General features: G+C 31.3%; 2 protein-coding genes and 2 long non-coding RNA genes across 13 annotated transcripts; 2 read left to right on the forward strand and 2 right to left on the reverse strand.

Annotated features, from left to right (window-relative positions):
- Positions 1 to 175: 175 nt before the first annotated feature.
- On the reverse strand, positions 176 to 6,418 carry LOC124445844 (RYamide receptor-like). 3 transcript variants are annotated; one of them, XM_046996631.1, is made up of 3 exons: positions 6,101 to 6,418; positions 4,103 to 4,216; positions 176 to 1,597 (listed from the first exon to the last, which is right to left on the reverse strand). In XM_046996631.1, the coding sequence occupies exon 3, from the start codon at positions 1,554 to 1,556 to the stop codon at positions 480 to 482; it is 1,077 nt and encodes a 358-aa protein (XP_046852587.1). In that variant the 5' UTR covers positions 1,557 to 1,597; positions 4,103 to 4,216; positions 6,101 to 6,418; the 3' UTR covers positions 176 to 479. The 3 variants fall into 3 exon arrangements, with proteins under 3 accessions (XP_046852587.1, XP_046852588.1, XP_046852589.1); XM_046996632.1 differs by having other exon boundaries at positions 176 to 1,594; positions 4,097 to 4,216; XM_046996633.1 differs by lacking the exon at positions 4,103 to 4,216.
- LOC124445846 lies at positions 4,212 to 19,995 on the forward strand. 2 transcript variants are annotated; one of them, XR_006948270.1, is made up of 3 exons: positions 4,212 to 4,251; positions 18,262 to 18,368; positions 19,592 to 19,995. It is a non-coding gene; the product is annotated as an uncharacterized LOC124445846 (long non-coding RNA). The 2 variants fall into 2 exon arrangements; XR_006948269.1 differs by lacking the exon at positions 4,212 to 4,251 and adding an exon at positions 17,249 to 17,322.
- On the reverse strand, positions 7,548 to 19,099 carry LOC124445843 (nuclear receptor subfamily 2 group E member 1-like). 7 transcript variants are annotated; one of them, XM_046996630.1, is made up of 6 exons: positions 18,990 to 19,099; positions 18,613 to 18,849; positions 18,016 to 18,302; positions 17,695 to 17,926; positions 17,256 to 17,505; positions 16,212 to 16,540 (listed from the first exon to the last, which is right to left on the reverse strand). In XM_046996630.1, exons 1-5 carry the CDS (start codon positions 19,033 to 19,035, stop codon positions 17,267 to 17,269), a joined length of 1,041 nt encoding a protein of 346 aa, XP_046852586.1. In that variant the 5' UTR covers positions 19,036 to 19,099; the 3' UTR covers positions 16,212 to 16,540; positions 17,256 to 17,266. The 7 variants fall into 7 exon arrangements, with proteins under 7 accessions (XP_046852580.1, XP_046852582.1, XP_046852584.1 ...); XM_046996624.1 differs by lacking the exons at positions 17,256 to 17,505; positions 17,695 to 17,926; positions 18,016 to 18,302; positions 18,613 to 18,849; positions 18,990 to 19,099 and adding exons at positions 7,548 to 8,974; positions 16,719 to 16,952 and having other exon boundaries at positions 16,287 to 16,540; XM_046996626.1 differs by lacking the exons at positions 17,256 to 17,505; positions 17,695 to 17,926; positions 18,016 to 18,302; positions 18,613 to 18,849; positions 18,990 to 19,099 and adding an exon at positions 7,548 to 8,974 and having other exon boundaries at positions 16,287 to 16,306; positions 16,407 to 16,702.
- LOC124445845 lies at positions 14,599 to 15,323 on the forward strand. The gene is made up of 2 exons (XR_006948268.1): positions 14,599 to 14,750; positions 14,848 to 15,323. It is a non-coding gene; the product is annotated as an uncharacterized LOC124445845 (long non-coding RNA).
- Positions 19,996 to 20,298: the final 303 nt, after the last annotated feature.

Raw genomic sequence — 20,298 nt, forward strand, 5'->3', positions numbered from 1 at the left:
TCGTTTACCTGTAAAGATCTCTAAACAGCCAACATTTTCAAATTATACATTTTAGACATTTTTTGATAAGTTACGATAAACCAAAGGAAAAAACAGCAACAAATGTTCACAATATGGCAACATGGGTCAAGTATTTGGACGTGCGCGCGCAAAACTTCAATAGAAAGTTCTGGAATATTCTCAACAATTTTTACATTCAGTTTATTTTTGAAATATATAATGAATGAAAGTCTTGTCTACTTACAAAAAAAGCAATTCTATCCTATTTATTGTGATTACATCTTCTTCGTTACTCAACATGCTCGGATATCACTTACATTAAATATGCGTATATAATTAATAAATACGTTCTGTTTTCGATCTTGTTTCAACTTTCATCTTCAGTTTATTAATTTTCGACGTCAATAAAATTGGTGTTAGAATATGAAACCGTATCAAGTCAATTATTTTCCCATCAGGTGATGATCGATATTATCATTTCAAATCGATGATTCTTGTTTTAAATAACTAGAGTTGCCTTTTAGACAATCTGTATTTGTGTTAATTGTTTGTTGATATTGTTCTTCCTCAATATCTTGTTCATCACAGAAAGCACTTTCAGAGAATCTTTGCGCGGAATTCCAGAATAATTTCGCTTTCATTTTTCTCAAATAGCAACAAAATTCCCGGCGAAAATCTTCATTACAAGCGAGATAAATACACGGATTGACAGCAGCGTTTCCAAAGTCCAAAATGTTTAAAAACGCAGCGATATCTTCGAACGACTTAACACTGCCGAAATCATTAATCAACCAAAGAATTGATGTTGGCAAATTACAAACAGCAAATGCAACTGTTACGACAACCAACATGCGTATTACTTTTTTTGATTCTTCGTTTTTAGTTTTATTCAACGAACGATTCTCGCTTCGTTTATTCCCGTTTTTCAACTCTATACCCACCATTGTGTAAGCGAATGTAATTGCAGATAATGGAATCACAAATTGAAAGAAAAACAACGACAATGTGTATGCCTTTTTTACTCTATCAGACCACTTTTCAACACAAACATTTTCGTCCGTGACTCGTAAAAATATTGCATACGGTAAAACTTCAAATATGGCAAACAACCATACAACAACGAGAGCTAACTTGATTTGTAACACTGTTATTTGTCGTCGAAGAGGAAAAACTACAGCCCAGAATCGTGTGAGCGCTAAGGTCATCAATGTTAGCGCTGAAACGCAAATAAACAGAGTCATCATGGGGTAGAACAAATTGCAGAAGAAGTGAGCGTACGGCCATGTTGCGCTTTCAGTTATAGCAACATCCAAAGGTACAAAAAGAGTGTAAAATACGTCCGATATGGCAAGATTTAAGATCAAGAAATTTGTTGTTGTTTTCATTTTTTGTCTTCGAGTAATGATTAAACAGACCATCAGATTTCCCGGTAAGCTTATCACAAACATGATTCCATAAAGAGAATACTTCAACACTCTAAACCACATTACTTCGCCAATGTTAGTATGACCACTATATGTATTCGTTAATGCTGTGTCGTTTGATTGCTCCATCATAACGGCCGACAAACAGACCAAATACTAATTTTCCTTAACTCCTACAAAGAAAATAATTAAATTACAAGTTAACGACTTCGCTGCATGTTGTTGTATGAAGAGAAAATTCTTTAGAAAAAGAAGAGGAGAAAGAAAGACACAGCGGGTTCTTTATAAAAATGCACGCCCATTGGTGGTTGCAAAGATTCATCTTGTGCAACTGGCACAAATAATTTCGAACTAAACGATTTGACATCTTAAGCAAATAACAAGTTGAGCCCAGAATGAAAAATGAAATTACACGCTGAGAATAAAATCAACGTTATGGCTAAAGCCCGCCTCACATTAGTGACTTTGTTATACGTGACAAGTCAAATCAATAAAAACTCCTATTGCAGTGCGGGAAAGTTTTCAAACATTTTTCATATAGCTACTGAGATCATCCATATATTAAAGCACAAACAGAAAGTTAAAATGGTGTATTCATTTAATGAAGAAGATTTGTCAGACTCAGAATTAAGAGAAATGCAGGAAGACGTCGCAGACCCTAGAGAACAAATCGTGAAAAATAGACGAAACAATGGCTCTTGATTAACAAAAACACGCTTGAAGTCTGGTAAAAAATTTGTCATAAAAACTAGAAACGAGAATCCCCCAAATTCCTTCAATATTACAGATTGGACATGCAATCATTTACAGACATTTTACAGCTTTTTTCTCAATATATTGTGAAGAAAAACACGAAAATAAGAACTACTGGCAGTATGGCTAATTCAACATTTTGTTGATAATAGAATATCAAAATCACTATAAAGTTATTTATAGCATACAGATAAATAAAATTTTTTAACAGTTTTAAAAATTCCCCAATCATTTTAATCACGTTCATTTTTCATCATTTTTGTCAACATGTGAAGTTGTTTTTAGACAATTGACTACACATGTCTTTATATTCCCTGTAAGCAATAGACAACCCCCCTGGAGGTTAAGAAAGCATTTTGTAAAGAAATTCCGCCTTTCCGTGTGCGAGCAAAATTGAAAAATCAACAGGAACTCACAGCATCATTGTTCTATATCACGTTTTGTTGTGTTATTCGCTAGTCAAATACGTAGTACAACATATATGGCCCTCCGAGGGGAAAATAACGTTACCATGGAAACATAAAGCTTTTCTCACTTAAACCGAAAAGTGTTTACGATTTAATATTATATTTCAAAAGTAACATCATCAAAAAAGTCGGACGCACATTTTATAAGCGGATTGCAAATGGCAAACTAAAATATCGTATGTGCTAATCGCGATTATTAAGTAAAAGCTGGTTATATTAAAAAAAAACCCGACATCATACAGAGTTTTATCACTTTAACAAGCCGAAACCGAAAAGAAATTTCAAACGCTAGACGCCAAGGAGCACAGTAAGCCGGAAATTTTTTTTACCAGCATGAAATTTCTTTTTAAGACATTCTGTAATTTTGTGCTCATTCGTCAGCACATACTTTCAGTAACGCCGCGGAGAAAATAAAAATTTGAGTACATCATTGACTTTCATGACGAAAGATTAACATCTATAGTTTATAAATGAACGGTTAACAAAAATTGGAATCTGTTTTTCTCGCCAACAAATGCTATAGCTATATACATTTATTTTTGCATGTAGCTAAAATAATGTTTACACGGATTGAACAATAATACATAAATTAATAAAATGACTATGTGCCATGTTGTTCACTTAGCTACATGAACGATTTCTAAATTTTCACAAATCTTCACATAAGCGCATCGCGCGTCGAATTTTGAACAACGTTTGAACCTAGACGCTCACTTTAGCGATAAGTTATAAGTAGAGTAAAAATATGGAGAAGAAATTAGAAAATTGGGAACAATTTGTGAAACTCCCGGTGTAAAACAGTTGAAGACGCCTCTAATGGCGAAAAATTGACGAAAAATTGTATTAGGCTGAGCAGCAAAAAATGAAAGGCTAGGCAAACTTATCGTTACTTTCAAATCAACTTGACATTGAACGATAGTACACATCTTTGAATATTCGGCGAACGTCACTTTTGATTTGCAAAATCACCTGCATTGATGAGTAAGTCATGCAAATTATATAAAAATCAATGCATTCTTCAAACATTTTGCTGATGTACAATCGCTAAAATGGATCATGTTACCCGTCAAAGAATTAAATGAAGTATTTTATTGACATTTCATAGTAATATGGCAGATATCATTTAACTGAAAGACTTATAAATAATGACTTACCGAATACCGAAAATAATTATTCTATTTGAATTACAGAATGTTAGCATAAAAATAATATACATCGTAAAAGTTGAGAATTTATATCATAGCAAACACAGAACTCAGGTGATGAAGAAAAATCGATTAAAATTTGCATTCAAAAATTTGAGCCTTTGTTTCATTATTTTCAAAATCTTGCCTCCGTGGGGAACAACAAAATACATGTCATCAAGTGTTTTTGATCGTAAAAAGTACGCAGTTGCTTCCATCTGGTGATTTGAATGAAATATGAAAACATAAAGAAAGTATAGAGCGCTACACTTACAATCTGTAGAATTCACTTCTAATATGAATTTAGGACGACAACAAATTTTTTCTTTTCAAGATAGACCGTTTACTGCCAACGTTCTTCCAAGAGCTATGTAAAGAGGCCAGCTTCCTATTAATTACAATGGAAAATTAATACTGTGAAAGGTAATGTTCTGATGTTGCTTTTGATAGGTCAAACATTGATGATTTAATTCGATTAAATTTTGACGTCAAAATTTGAATTCTTAGTGAATTTTATGAGCAAAATAAAACATTATGGACGACGTATATTCTCAAAAAATATCTTTGGAAAAACCCATGTATATATTGCACTCGCAAAAAAACATACAGATATCGCCTGTATGACGTTCTGTTTATGTTGCTGGCAAGAATTTTTAAAATTCAATATAGAATATTGTTTCAATGAAATTTTCGAATTTTTACTACTGTCTGATGGTGAAGTAAGGGTGTTTTTCATACTTTTTAAAGCTGATTGTCTTCTATTACACATGAAGTGATCGAGTTTTATTCAGTCGTAAATGGCACCGTAGTGCAGCATGCTTTAATTAGTATAATGTAAAATATTTTTGATTGCTTGGATAACACATAAATTTACTTTGCCAGGACCATGACAAATCGTAATTAAAGCGTTTTAACTCCTTGGCCAAACTTAGAGTTTTTGTTTGTTCCACTCTCGTCGAAATGACAAGAGCGCACCAAATTAGAAATACATTTGACGGAGAAAAGCAAAGTTATATAAGAACAAAAGGTGTTAATTACAACATTGTTTCTTGTTTTTGTCATAAATTTACTAATAGTTGTGTATTAATATGAAATTGAAACATGTATACTAATTAGTCTTCAAACTTTATTTTATATAACATATAACAGTAAGTTGCTTAGCACTTGGTAATAGCTATATTGGAGCTAGTAGAAGAAAAATACTTTATTTATTCCTTGATATAAAACCATTATTTAGATCATTTTTATGATTATTCAAATAAAATTTTCCAGAAACGTCGGTTGACATTTTCGATATTGTAAGATTAACAGGTTAAATTTTGTAAAAGCATCAAAATTTCTGATATTTGAGGACGAGAATTATTGACAATTTACAAGTGTACATTTATGTTAAGTATAGCAAATAATTTGAGAGACTCAGCTTAGTTTACGATGTTTATAGCTAGCTTAGCCTGTCCATCATAAATAGCGTGATTTCACAGACTATAAACACGCGTCTATTTCTGTTTTTGTCAAGTTTTTGTTTAGTAATTACGTCAGTCATAAAGAATCCTTTATATTTCCTTTCAATTCAAATCAACTTCATTTCTAGACAATAGTCATTAATCACAAGTGTTGGTGCTTTGGCAAATGTTTCCATGTAGTTGTATCGTTTAATGTTTCCGAGTTTATAAGGCTGGTCGCGAAAATTTTTAGCAAATGTTTAATTTTCATAGAATTATATTAGCATAGTAGCTAAAATATTCATAAAATTATGATAAGAAATGGAACTAAAAACGCAATGAACATATTGTAAAGACACATTAGCATGCCCGTTAATGCATTAATTATTCCCACCAGACATATCAAATTTTTCTGACATTCTATCTGAATCTAAAATAAAATTTTGTAACGATTTTACTTTAAGCTTGTTTGTGTGTGTAATAACATGTAACTTTGCTGAAGAGTGGTTTATAATTTGGGAACTAGCAAGAAAATTGTAACGTTGTCGCTCTACAGACGAAACAAAAATAATTTGTTTTGAAAGCAAATTGTATTTTAAATATATGATAATGATAATTTATTGCCTACAAAGTACAGTTCATTATTTCGTGACTGCAGCAGAAAAACTTGCTTTTATCATAATCATTTCGCTACGATGATTCAGATAATCCAATCAAGAATCACAATCTCCACACAGACTGCTTTCATTTTAATTTGTTCACTCAAGATATACGTAAATCATGATTGCTGCTACGTCTAGTTCATTTTTGTAGCTATATTTGCTACTTACCAGTAAAACACAGAAGAAAATAAGATTTTAGGAACTTGATTCTTTTGTTGCTCTGCTCTCACGGGTCGTAAATACGTTGTGGTTTTTGTTTATATTAAAATTTGTGTGTCGTTCTTGTTGATGTTTGTGTTGAATTTTTATCTCAAACTCATAAACCCTTAATAACTAAATGCTTAGTATGCATAAAATCTTTTCAGCTTAAGTCTTAAAGATTTATCTTCAATACATTGCACTGTTGAACACATCAAACATTTGCCGGATGTGACAAATTATTCAAAACAACCCTAGTTAGTTAATTGTATTGACACAGTAAGATGCAAAATTAAATTTTCTACATAAACATTCCTAAGAAGTTGGAAATTGTCTATTGGTTATTTGAAATTTAGGTTACAGAAATTTTAGTCTTGAGTGTTCATTAAGCAGAATTTCTAGATAAATTATAAGATAAATGAACGACGTTTTTGAGATGGAAATAGAATTGATAACATCTTGAAGATTTTAAACGATGTATCATTTGTCTTAAATTATAATTACTTTAGCATCTGCAGATAACTCAACATAAGTTAGCTAGCCAAGGGCTTTATTTTCATTGAAAGTGTATGAAATCCTTTGTAAATGTTTTTAAAAATAAGAACATAGATTTTTCAAATTCGGCCAACCATATATTAGTAGTAAAATACTTTACATTTTTGCGTTTTCCATCAATCCCACTGCCACAAAGCAAACCAGCGTACAATGAGAAAATTATCAAACAGTAAACATCACATAAAAGTAAGGGTTATACATTTGAAGTCTTTCTGACTTTAAGTTTCGTCGTTTTGAAAGCTCAATCATACTAGCTAGGCTTTAAATAGACTTCATGGCAACTGGATGAAAATGCTTATGTTTTCAATTTTGAGTTAAGAATGCTGTAATAAGTTCGTTGTTGATTGATTTTATTTTAATTGCACATACTTGCGGCATAAAATTTGACTCTTGCTTTCGTTTGAAAGTTGGCACTATTTCGCCTTGGGCAGCCAAGGTCACGATGTCAAAATGTCTTCACCAATGGTTTTCACACTCTCCAGATCAACGCAAGCCGGCATAAAGTTCTATAATTTTTGTCAGTGAATAATTCATACGGCGCTATAGCTGCTGTTACCTCAAAATTTCTGAATTATTAGGCGATAAAATAAAAATGACAGGCTTAATTTTATTAAAGTTTCTTACGATGTTTCGTTATTTTCACACCAATCACTTCCATGGACTAACTTGGAACAAAAAATTTACAGTTTCCGGGGTATAAATAGTTCGAATCCATTTCGATCCAAAAGCATTCGGATGGACTAATTAAATCGGACATTGTACGTTCAGTGTAACTTTGTTTAGCTCGAGATTTTGCGAACAGTGATATATTTAGAAAAGAATGATTTTTCTGAATTCGTATAAAGAAATTGATATAGCTTCGTAAATATTGTTAATCTTTATTATGATTTCAAACTGATGATATACAAGTGTTAGCGACAAAAAAAGCAAGCAAATGTTTTAGACATTTTTTGTGTAGAATCATATTTACATTTTTTAGATAAACTGTTAGTTAAATTGAAATGAAGTTACGTGACAACATTAACATGCAAAGCAGTTGTGTCGCAGTCTCTCTTGAATATACAGATGTTTACTGTACGATTTCACAGTGGAAGTTGTGGTGAGAATACATGCATAATATAGGAAATAAACCATTGATTTATTATACTTTAGTCGTACTGTTTTGATTAATATCTGCAGAAACAAGCAAACTTTCCCTCGTGTTTCTATTGTTGGACGCCGAAGATGTCATCATCGAAACTTTTCCTGTTTCCGAGCTAAGGTTTGGAGATAAACCAGGAATAATGCATCCCACTTGTCTTCGAAATTCCCGACTAAAACTTTCGTTGCAGAAAGAATATATGATAGGATTTGACGCACAACTTAAAAAGTCTAAAATGTATAAAACACCAAGAACGTCATAAAAATGGGAATATTTTTCTCCAGCTCCACCAAAATCATTCCACATCCACATAATTGCAGACGGGAGAGTCAAGATCGCAAATGCAAGTGTTAATATCACAAGCATTTTGATAACTCTTCTTGCTTCTTTGCTACGAGCTCTGGCCAATGATCGATTGGTTGTGTTAGTTTGTCCTCGCGTTAACTCGAAACCAATTTTTAGATAACACGTTGAAATTATTGTTAGTGGAATAGCGTATTGTATGAGTAGTAAAGATAATGTATACATTTGTCTGTGTTTAAAAACAGGCCATTCTTCCTCACATGTCTTCTGTATGGGCTTATACCGTAAAAAGTGCACATATGGCACTACAGTACAGATTGCTAAAGTCCACAGCATAGCAATAACTAAAATAGATTGTTTCATCTTCAATTGTTGACGTAACGGTTTCACAACAGCCCAAAATCTTGTCACACTTAATGCCGTAAGAGTAAAAGCAGAAACTGTTATTGCAATGGTTTGTGATGGCCAAAAAAACCGGCAAACAACTTCTCCATAGGGCCAAGTTTTTTTGACAGTCTCATACACATCAAATGGAACAGTAAAAGTGTAAAGTAGATCACTTATGGCTAAGTTCATTAAGAAATTATTCGTCACATTTTTTACTTTCATTCTTCGACAAACAACGAAACAGACCAAAATATTTCCAAATAAGCTAATTAGAAATATGATGCAAAATATTGAATACTTTAAGATTATAAACCATTCTCTGTCACCAAGTGGTACAAAATCGTCAGTGTTGTTGTGGTTGCTATTATTCGATGCCAGTGTTTCTCCAATCATATTTCAACGTTTTCACCATACAAATAAGTTCTTCTTTTTATACATCAACGCAAGTTGAAATTCTCCTGAAATTAAAGATCAAGTATCAAAATTTAAAACAAAACAGCGCTTATTCTTTCAACAATATCCAATGGCCATTGAGATAAAGATTTAGAATTACTGAAAAATTGAATTAAACAATACGACATATATTTCTTGTTCATTTAATGCTCCATGAACAATTTTCGGCTGTTCTTTTAAATTAATTTTATCAATGTGTTACCGTTAGCCTGGAAGGCAGTTATCGGCCAAATATTTAACTGCTCATGAAAAAACCTTTTGATATTTGTGTGGGATGAACAATTCGGTGCTGCATCAAAGAAATATCGCACAAAATGTAATAACAGGTTTAGCAGCTGCAAAAATCCGCATTAAATATAAATTTATTTGCGAACTTTTCCCGGCCTTTAATTCATAGCATCTCCATCAACAAAAATATATGAAGCAAATTTTTAGTGACCAAAATGTGATATTTTATAAGTGCAAGAGTTTCATCCGTGGACAACTGAATCTTACTGAATTTTATCATAGAAAGAATAAAATACAAAGAATTCACTCTTTAATATATTAGAAATAGTGGCTCTTGCTGTTACGTTGCTCTGGCGACTGTAAACTGTTGGAAACAGTATGACTTTTGTGTTTAATTTGATCAACAATTATATTTGTATTATGTTTATGATAATAACAAAAATTATTTCGGTGTTTTAAACAAAAAACGTATATTAGGTACATAGCTCAATATTTAACAAAATATGTATACCTTTGTCTGCTGTAAAACAGATTGACAATTTATTAGCATTCAGCTACACGCCTGCATGATTATATATATGTAAAATAGTTGGTCTTGCGATGTGTTTTATATCGTTAATGTGCTAATTAAATTATGTCATTCCCAAACAGATTTCACGAGATATGAGAGCAAAGATCGTTTGTTGACAACATTTCCTTTCTTAAGAGAAAGATATAGCTTTACTATCGCCCACACAGTGATAAATATTTTTACAAGAACTTTATCAGATGAAAGCAAGTCATGTTAGTTGCAACAGTACATACATAGCAGCTGTAAATATATTCAATAAATGTAGACAGTGATGTAAATTTTCATGTTTTGATGCGCATTTATAACGAGTATACTTTATTGATAAGAAAATTAATTGAATTGTCGGCCCTTATTTTGAAGTCTTGCATGTACTGAGATTAAAAACGATTGCAATCCATATTCATTGTCAAAAACTTACGTCAACTATAATCTTTTGCACTGCACGAAAAACTTATCTTGCTGAGTGATTTAACCCTTCTACTGAGAACAACGTCATAAAATACATTGAGCAACTTCGGTAGTCACAGTCTTCATGAAAGTTTCTCCACAGGAAATCAAATTCCATCTGAAGACCAATTACGAAATAAAATGTACAAGGTCTATTGTGATTTTATCAGTTAGCTACATAGCATGGTTCGCGACATTACAAAGAATTTTTTATTGCTTTATATATTCATGAAGTATTGTGAATTTCTTCTGATACGTGATTTGATAGAAAAACTCAAAATTCAACTTATTTTGAAATTTACTGAAAAAACAATTGCTGTCCAATAAAGCACAAATTGTACATATCGTAAGGAAAACAAATTTCGAAATAGAAAAAAATTAGACGAATTGAAGGAAAATCTCATAATTGTATAGACTTAATGGCTCTAGGTCAAACTGTGACGTGGCTATGTATTATAATGCCTATTCTTATAAAATATATCTCATGAAACGTGTTTTTCTTACCAAATTATAGTTTGCCAGAAAATTTTGAGCTATACAATCAAAGACTGTTCAAACTAGAATAAAATACTGTATAATTTATTTAATGTCAACTGTGATGACAGTATTTTACATGTAATAAAATAATAGCCATGACAGGAAATAATCACTGTAGCTACGTTATTGTATAATTCATAACAAATATAAAATTGTCTTAAAACGTATGCTTCCGACAGTTTTATTTTAAGACGTTCGTGTATTTTATTTATGATTTAGTCATCTTAGATAAAAATCAACAAAAGCATTGCTTTTTGTGATTCTCGTTGATTCTTGCTTAATTTAACTAAGACACAAGTACCACTATATCTAAAAGAGAAAGCAACAAAATAAAAGAAAAAAAAAAGTTTTAATCCTATTACTCACTAAAGCGGGATCTTAGACATCTTAATAACAAATAAATTGCTTGCTAAAGTGGTAAAAATCTATTGATAGCAACACATATAAGATAGAGAGAAAAATAATTTAGTAATACATGTTAAATTATGTATGTCTTGTTCAATACGGTTTCTATGAACTAGGCTTCGTAAAAGTACCAGATAAACTGGATTATTTTATTGAATAACAGAAACAACTACATCTGTAACGAAATGAAATACATATATGTAATTCAGACTTATACATAGTAAATTTTCGCCATCATATTTAATTTACAGTTTATTTCTAACGGAAAACAACGTAAGTAATGTTTACGTCAGGGTAAAGAATCTTCAACACCATATTAAATATAAAATCTTAGATATTAAAACATGAAGCATTTCTCTGTAGAATCTTTCAAAAGACATTAGCCACGCATAATATGTTACACAAAACTTCATTGCAATGCTGTTATTGTTCTTTAGTTCAAAATTTTTTGGAATGCAACTGAAGAATTGTTCAAACGCTAATTCTCATCAACTTATGTTTAGAAATGCAAACCGGAAAATGTTTTAAAGATTTCTATGCATCCGCTATACAAATAAAAAAATCTTATAGCTACACAAACCCTACGCACAGACGATACTTCTATGAAAATATGTATGTTCATTTAAGAAAATAATTTTTTTTCATTAAATTCAAAGGCGTATTTTTATTCATTTGGGCTTTAACGAAAGTAAACAGGCAATGTTATAAAGGATTATATATTATTATCCCTAAACTGTTATTTATGTTCATATTGAACAATTTCAGTTGATTTTGGGTCCAAGTGAACATGGGACTTGGACAAACAAAAGCAGTCGGACAATATTTCTATGATAGACGGGTAAATAGGCAAACACTTGGGGGTTCTTCATGATTGAAAATTCACCGACCGCCACCCGAAAAAATATTAGCTGGTTTAGCCATTCAGCTGAAAATGAGTTTTATGACAAAAATGAGAATTGTATATAAACAGGTGTTTTGAAATTATTATAATTAAAAGAACTCATCAGAGTAGAAATTTTCCAGTCAAACTATCGACATTGGCAATGAACATCCACACAAACTTATAAGTAAATCAGCTGATTTTCACGTTTGTGTACAGTCAATAAAATAAACACGGAAGATAATCCTTTCGGCATCAAACACGACAGCTTCAAAGCTCCTTTCCAAATATTGCTCGTGTTCCGAGAGGATACAATTATAGAATCATGCAAGGCAACTGAATTTATCTGAAATTGCCATAACATCAAAACTATTTGTGCCGGAAAAACAAATTGAAAATTTGCTTGAGAACTTAATTGTTTTGTTATTGTTATAATTTATGAAAATGTACAACTGTCTTAAAGTTACACAGATATAAAACAAAAAACCAAAGAAATTTACTATGTATTACTTATATAAATAAAAAAGTCATTACCTCCCTTTCATTAAACCATTAGACTGTCAGTCATTTAAAAATAAAACTCGTTCAATCAGCGGACGTTTACCACTTTCAAATTTGAAACTTTCATTTTTGTATATCATCTCTTCAATCAGTTAAACACATGCAGCGCGCCACCTGCGTGAAAACTTGGCAAAGGACCATTTTTAATAAAACGTCCATATTTCATGTGAGTGTTTTGGGATTTCTCAAGACCCAAGTTCCGCATAGTGTTGTAGAAATCCTGGATTGTTTTATCAGCTTGTTCTTATACAAAGTTATAATGAATTGTAAGTTACACAAGCACGACTAATGAAGCATTGTTGCTCAGCTTTTTCTATTAAATGTAACTTATTTGACCCTTAAATATAACCTGTCATAATAATTTGTTTTTAAAATAGCAAATCTCACGAAAGGAACCTATCAAATGTCATTGTTCACAAACTGCCAATAATTTATAATGTCATGCTTTATTATGGTAAAATTTAGCCAGGAAAGCAGCACTTGTTCTTGCCACTAAATTCAATGCAGTGTCTTCAAATTTGTTAGCATTGATGGGCATCTTAAAAGGCTTGAAGTGTGAATTCAAACTGGAGCAACATAACATGACATGCATGGTGGATTTATGGCAATATCTGACTAATTGTTTATCAATATCACAATTCTTTATTCATTATAGTTATAAAGAAAATTGTAACTAAATATAATCATAATCAACAAATACGATAAAATTTATCTTTAAAAAAGACATTTACAAATTTTTGTTCATGTCGTGACATGAACGAATAGCGGACGACACGTTTTTTATAAACCAATGTCAAATAAACAATTAATGTAGGCACGACAAACGAAAAATATCCTTACAACACGGTAATATATGTCAATCATTTGCAATTAAAAGTCATTAACAATAAAATACTTATGTATATCCAATTGCCAATTAAATTTTCTATACATCAGTAAGTTAAACATTTGCAAGCAATGCTCATAGTCAACACATATATACATTAATAATTTTGGAGTTTAATTGTATTAACATGTCGTACCTTAACATTATGAATATATTTGACAATGATTTTTGGGCAATAATCGAATAAAATTGTTTTTGTCTGAATACTGTTCTACGCAACTTATGCTAATATAGCTATCCTCTTGTTTTTAAACAGAAACACATGGCGTTTTGCGTCATTTAACATATTTTATTAGCGCAATATTCTTCATGTAGATATATTCTAATTGAAACAATATAAATTGCCTTTCACCGGGAAAATTGCAAAAATTTCCCAACGCCCTGAATTTTTGAGGATGAATATTCAATTTTTAACAGTTTGTTTATTTTAACAATTAAATTTACCGGCAAATTGAAAGGAACACTTTAAAAAATAGTAAATTCTTTTAAGAATTAAATCAATCATGATATGTTAGTAAAAAATTGATTGTTTCAACAGTAATGCTAAATGGGAAAGCATTTTCCTCGTTCTACGTTAAAAAAGTTGTGATAATGAGAAAGAAAAACATATTGGTCACACAGGTGGATCTAAATGATTTTAATACACAGTAAAATCTGCAGGAATCTACACAATATACAGTAAGTAGACAATTTAAGGTCATTTTACTACAATCTTAAAGTAACTTAACTATAAAGCTTACCTTCTACTAAAACTGCTCGTTTACTACCAATTGCGTCGTGATCTGTTTGAAATGATCACATGTATGTGTATGTGTGGGTGCAAAAATATTTTCGTTTACGGTTCAGCATAGTTGCTTTTATACATCTTTCAACACCGCCTCCCCCCCGTAGGAAATACTTCGATTATCTAACCGTTCACCTTAACAAAACCTTAATTCATAAGTAATATTTTTCAATTTTTTTCTTAACTTAGAACGTGGAACAAGTAAGGTAGTACTTCATTGTTGTTCACCATAAGAATTGATAAAAGACTTCATCAGATTTTATCATTGTAAGAAAGTTAGCATCGTATTTCTAGTGTTGAGATAATGTAAATGATACAGTTATTTTCATACGTAAAACAGCTAGAGCATATATGTCAACAAACACGTCAAGTAATGTTGTCCTGCTTGTGTGTGTGCATACTATCGATGATTTTTTCTTTCAATCAAGAGTATTCATTCCATATCAGCAATTTTTGAACAAGTCGAACTTGAAACCGATTAGGTATGTGTCAAAATATTGAATGCCACAAGCAAGATATGCAAACAAGTACACCTAAAGTGGGTTTAAGTATTTAATCTATTTTTTGGCCATCTTCTAGAAAGGAATCATTACGAAATAAGAATGCAATGTTTTGAATTAAGAGAAAAAATGATCAACATGATCGAGTCAGACTAAATCAACAAAAGAAAAGAAATGATACAATCTTTTATGATAATGTGATCAAATAACATTACAGACGAGATTCGTGACTATATAAGTTGTAAAAACGAAGTGGTTTATGCAGTACTTATATTAATGACAGAATTTTTCTCTAAGTATTTTGGAATATGTATTTGATGTTTATTAAGGGAGACAATATTTAATGGAATTTTTTATGGAACACAAAAATTATGGTTGGTTTTCGAACAATCGGATTAAATATATATTTATTATAGCATTACAGTAAACAAGATTAGTCTTTGAAAGAGAAGACATTAGTGATATAATGACTTTTAGAATAGGCGATAATAACTTGTTGACTAAATATTCTTTTTCAAGCATTTTAATAACAACAGCCAGTCAGCCACAACTAAAGTAATTTGGCATTTACCAAAGCTATCCAAACTTATTGTTACACGTTTCCAAATTTTCTAGAACTTGAGATATATTTCTGATTAATTTGACGATAAACGAGCTTCATTACTTCGGTGTTCAATAAATGTTTAGCACATGTTTGTAGATGTAGATCGTCCAGGTTGGTATAGTCCTGAGAAGGACTGTTTTTGTTGTTGTTGACTGACGTTTCGACAACCTTAGCGGTAGTCATCTTCAGAGTCAAATGAGATGCGTCAAGTCATGGACGATCTACATCTACAAACATGTAACGATACTCCCGAGTTCAAACCATTTACTTTAAATGTTTAGCATATTAATTAAACAATGGGTCTTTACAACAACAAAACAAACTGCCTTAATTAGTCGACAAAACAACTATACGTTGAACATTATTGAATTATACATAGTCATGATACTTTAACCAAAATTATCCAGTTATTCGTCCTGACAAGAATTTTTGAATAATGCACGGTAGATTTGGTGCTTATCATTGAAGTTCTTTTACTTCTCCAAGTTTAATTTTAAAGCATGAATTTCCCGACAATTTCGTAATATATAAATTTTCTGTTTCATTTCAAAGAAGGTATTCTGAGATTTTGAATGAAATTGTCATTTAAAATACATACAGATTATTAAACACGTTCAACAAAACAATCTTGTACTTAATAAAGTCAAAACTCTTGGACTTAAATTCTAATTCTTGTGAACTATAAATATTTTTATCGTCAGTATAACTAATGCGTCAAGCGACGTTAATCACATCAAAGTTAAAAATTTGAAAATATTTGGTTGTATTTGATTTAGTAAGGAATTTATAATCGCGATTTTCTTTCTATTTAAGAAATAATTAATAAACTATAAATCTAATTTATCAAACTCTACGTTTTTATTGAAATTTAAAACAAAAATGTAAAAATAATGTCAGTTATTGACGAAACTAACCTGCCAGGCGTTGAACAAATCTTGGATTACAACATAACCATCATTCAGGTCAATACAACAAATGATCAATTTTAGTTTATATTTCAAGTTAATCAAGTGACTAATCATTGACTTTCTTACCGAGAAAACACGATTTTGTATCAACACTTTAAATATTTATAATTTAAATGTTCATAGCGCGATGTCTGATGCACGCATGACTGGATACACAGTATTTTAACAACAATCTCTTCTTAACATCTTGTTTTACGTCTCTAGATAACCACAATTATCAAATCTTCATGATATCTTGACTTCACGTATTGATAGCTTTACATTTCATTGCAATTCAATAATCGTTGTTACAATTATAATAATTCCGGCCATTTAATGGTGATGTAAATTTGTATATATATTACAGCGTACAGGTAACTTACAAATATGAATACTGACCTTGCAGGTTTTGACAAAATTCTGAAATTAGTCGGCTTTTGGCTGAAACTTAGTCAGTGTTCGTGACTGCTTGTTTATCTCAAATTACATGAAAATGACAAACAAATATAGTTTATCATCATGGTGACCCATATTTATGGTCTTTAAAAAAAAGGTAAAAAACTTGTGGCGGTAATTTGAAAGAAATATTTTGTCTTATCCTTATTACTATTCAAAAAATTCGTATGAAATGACAAAAAGGTATTTTAATCTATAAGCACAAACGTTTTAGGAATATTGAATTTGTTATACACATCCAATTAAGCAAAAAATCCTTTTTCTTCCTTTTAATGCAAATGAAAATATAATTCACAAGTCAGAATTAAAAGAAAGTTATCACTGCCGAAATTTAATTAATCATTTCTTTGGCAGTGATGTGGATCTGAGACATTCACCGAACGAAATGACAAATGACTTTTGAAGGGTTGAAGAAATTCAGCAACTCGAGTGTTGAGGAATACTCAAGAGAAATCCAAATCCTAAAAATATGTATTTTACCTTTTCTATGGTCAATGGCATGCTGAATTGATGAGAACACTTGTAACAGGAACACAGGAAATATCAGGTTTGAAAAATAAATCTTCAATCCATGTCTTTTCCAGTCGACCAATGAGTAAATTAATGACAAGTAAACGTCCAAAACGTACGTCTTTACTTCGATCAACTTTATGCTCATATTCTCTCAAAACTTCTTGCATTTTATCTTGAAGGATTTCGATTCTTGTTGCATCTCTCAAACCTGATACCTCTGTGAAAAAATCATAATTTATTAACCAGGACATTTGACGAAAATATGTATTACAACAATTTAAAAAATATCGTGGTTCTTTAAAAAATTGGTAAATTCTGATACTAAATTACTAAGAGGAACAAATTGCGTCAGCGAAAGCAAACTGTATCATCTTCAAACCTTAAAGTTTACAAGGAAGGTTTTTACCTGGTCTCAAAAAACACATAATTCTTACAAGAAGATGTTCTACATGATCCAAATTCATAGCATTAAGACGTTTCAAAACTCGTCTTATATCTTTTACTTTCTGCCTGTTCATGTGATCGCATTCTCTTAAGTCACGTGATTCAATGAACATGATAAGATTTTCAATAAGATTATGATCTTGTGATACGTCAAGTAAATATAAACTGCTCCATGACAGCTCGAGTAGTTGAACCTGCATATGTGAAAGTAAAGGTTATCAGTTGAAACGTGAAAATAAATTTTTACAAACAAATAAGGCAAAAGCTTGGTTATACTATTAACCTGGTCACTCAAACAAATTCCAAAATATTTAGCCAAATTACCCATCCAGCCAACACTTTTGAATAACAGTCTCGCTACGATTTCATTAAAGGTTTCAGGATCATTTATTGCTTCGTTGTGATGTATTTTGATGGAAGGTTTTTGTAAAAGTAATGTTTCAAGAAATGCGTCTAATGATTGATAAATCTCCGATTCAACCGTTGGACTCTTGAGAAATTTTTCATTTAAGTTGTTTTCTTTTTGTAGAAGTAGTAAAGCATTTCGTGGTCCACGTTCATGTTGCACAGCTAAGTTCACAAAAATAAAGTTTCAGCTGCTGTAGGATTACGAAATTAGTGACAATTTCTTTTGGAGTAAGTTATACAATGTATTATCTTGTCGTTATGAACTATGTCTGGCAGGGTTGAAGAGTAACAAAATCAACAGCGCAACATATATTCTCAATTAAAAGTAAAACTCAGTCTAAAAATTATAACAAAAGTCATATATGTTTTATCGTTGCATAGTCCTATTTTTCTAAACAAAACAAATTTTCAACGCGGTCATTGTCAACACCAGCTGCATGGATGTGTATCGATTAAAATATTTTATATATACCGTCTTTATTCATGTTGACTTGAAAACAACGTTTCAATCGACAAGCGCGACATTGATTTCTACTTTCTTTATCGACAGTACAGTTGCCCTTCCCTGCACTAGCCTGGCAGAAGTATCTTCTCTTTCGTCGAATACTTCGTTTGAAGAAACCACTACAGCCATCACAAGCATATATGCCATAATGTTTGCCTGTAGAGTAGTCTTGACACACTTCACACAAAATAGTAAGTGTCCGAGCTATAAAAAACAATTCATCGCTATAATTATGAGAGATTGCTTCTTCAACAAAAAGTTAAATGTGAGTGATTTTTAAAATGTGACTTTTCAACTTTGTTCACAAAGAAAAAGAGAAAAGAGAAACGATCTTATCATCTTACTGTTTTGTTTTTGTGTTTCATTGCCGCCCATTTTCTCATTCTCCATTTTATCAATACGAATATAACTGAGTAAATATTTTCCTGCCGTCAACGACTCTTCAACGTTTTAAACTAACTTTGTTATAAGCAGTAAGCATAACTTTCACCTGTTCTTGTCAAGATAAAGACGAAGATCGTCACTTAAGAAAGACGTTTAATGATTGGTTTGATATTTTTTTTGATAAGAAAGTGATTAAACCATTATCACCAATTTTTGATTGAAAATATTGCTTTGTAACTTTTTTTCCTAAGTATCTTAATAATTATTTTGCCATTTTCTATTTAGAATTAAGCATATTTCTGTCAAAGATAGATTGATAAAAATGGCAACAGCCATAAAAAAGTACTTATGTCAAAAAAACTTTTAGTATTCGTCAGCATAGCGGCAAAATATCATGAAATATAAATATCATGTAGATCAACTTAAAATAAGCTAATCGTATGGGATATTACAAATGCAGATATCTCAAAGCTGAAACTGATACAAAATTCTTATATGATACTTTTCAATTCATTCCTGCCAGTCTTTAACTTTATTAATCGTTGATTTCAAACTAATTAAGGCAAATACTTGAAGACCAAAGACGTTAAAAGATGAATTTCAAACGAATTTTTATAATCAGTAAGTAGTCGTGAAAGCTGATTAAAAAAATATTTACAATAGCCTCCGAGCCAGAGGCAACTAATATATTTACATATAGACAATTGTAAATGAAGAAACGCAATTACTTTCTACTTTTTCAAACATTTTACATTCTTATAATCTTTCTAAGAGCAAAACATATAAAAATGGCTCATAAAGATTTCACAGTCGATGAATAATTTTTGAATTGTCTTATTGTATGGTATTATAGTGCATGAGGCAGAACAATGGAAGATGGAAAAGTGTTTTACAAAATAATAATGGAGTTTGTAATTTTCCTATACAAGTAAATAATTATCGATATTATAAAGATTGTATATTTGTCATTTACTCTTTCCTTCATGGCTTTCTGGAAGGTCAAAACTGTTGACTTCATGTTAAATGGCAGGGGGTTAGGGACGCTTGGTGATGTTAGCGTGATGTGATTGGTGGTTTGCTGGTAGCGTGGGTGTTTTTTGGTGGTGGAGGTTGATGGTGTTGGTTGATGGTATTGGTTGGCGATGTTGGTTGGTGGTGTTGGTATTCGTGGTGTTCGTTAGTGGTGTTGGTTGATGGTAGTGTTGGTATTGGTATTGGTGGTGTTGGTTGGTAATATTGTGGTGCTGGTGGTGTTTTGGTGGTATTGGC

The sequence above is a fragment of the Xenia sp. Carnegie-2017 genome, unplaced genomic scaffold, assembly GCF_021976095.1.
Source record: "Xenia sp. Carnegie-2017 unplaced genomic scaffold, XeniaSp_v1 HiC_scaffold_22, whole genome shotgun sequence".
Classification (NCBI taxonomy): Eukaryota; Metazoa; Cnidaria; class Anthozoa; order Malacalcyonacea; family Xeniidae; genus Xenia; species Xenia sp. Carnegie-2017.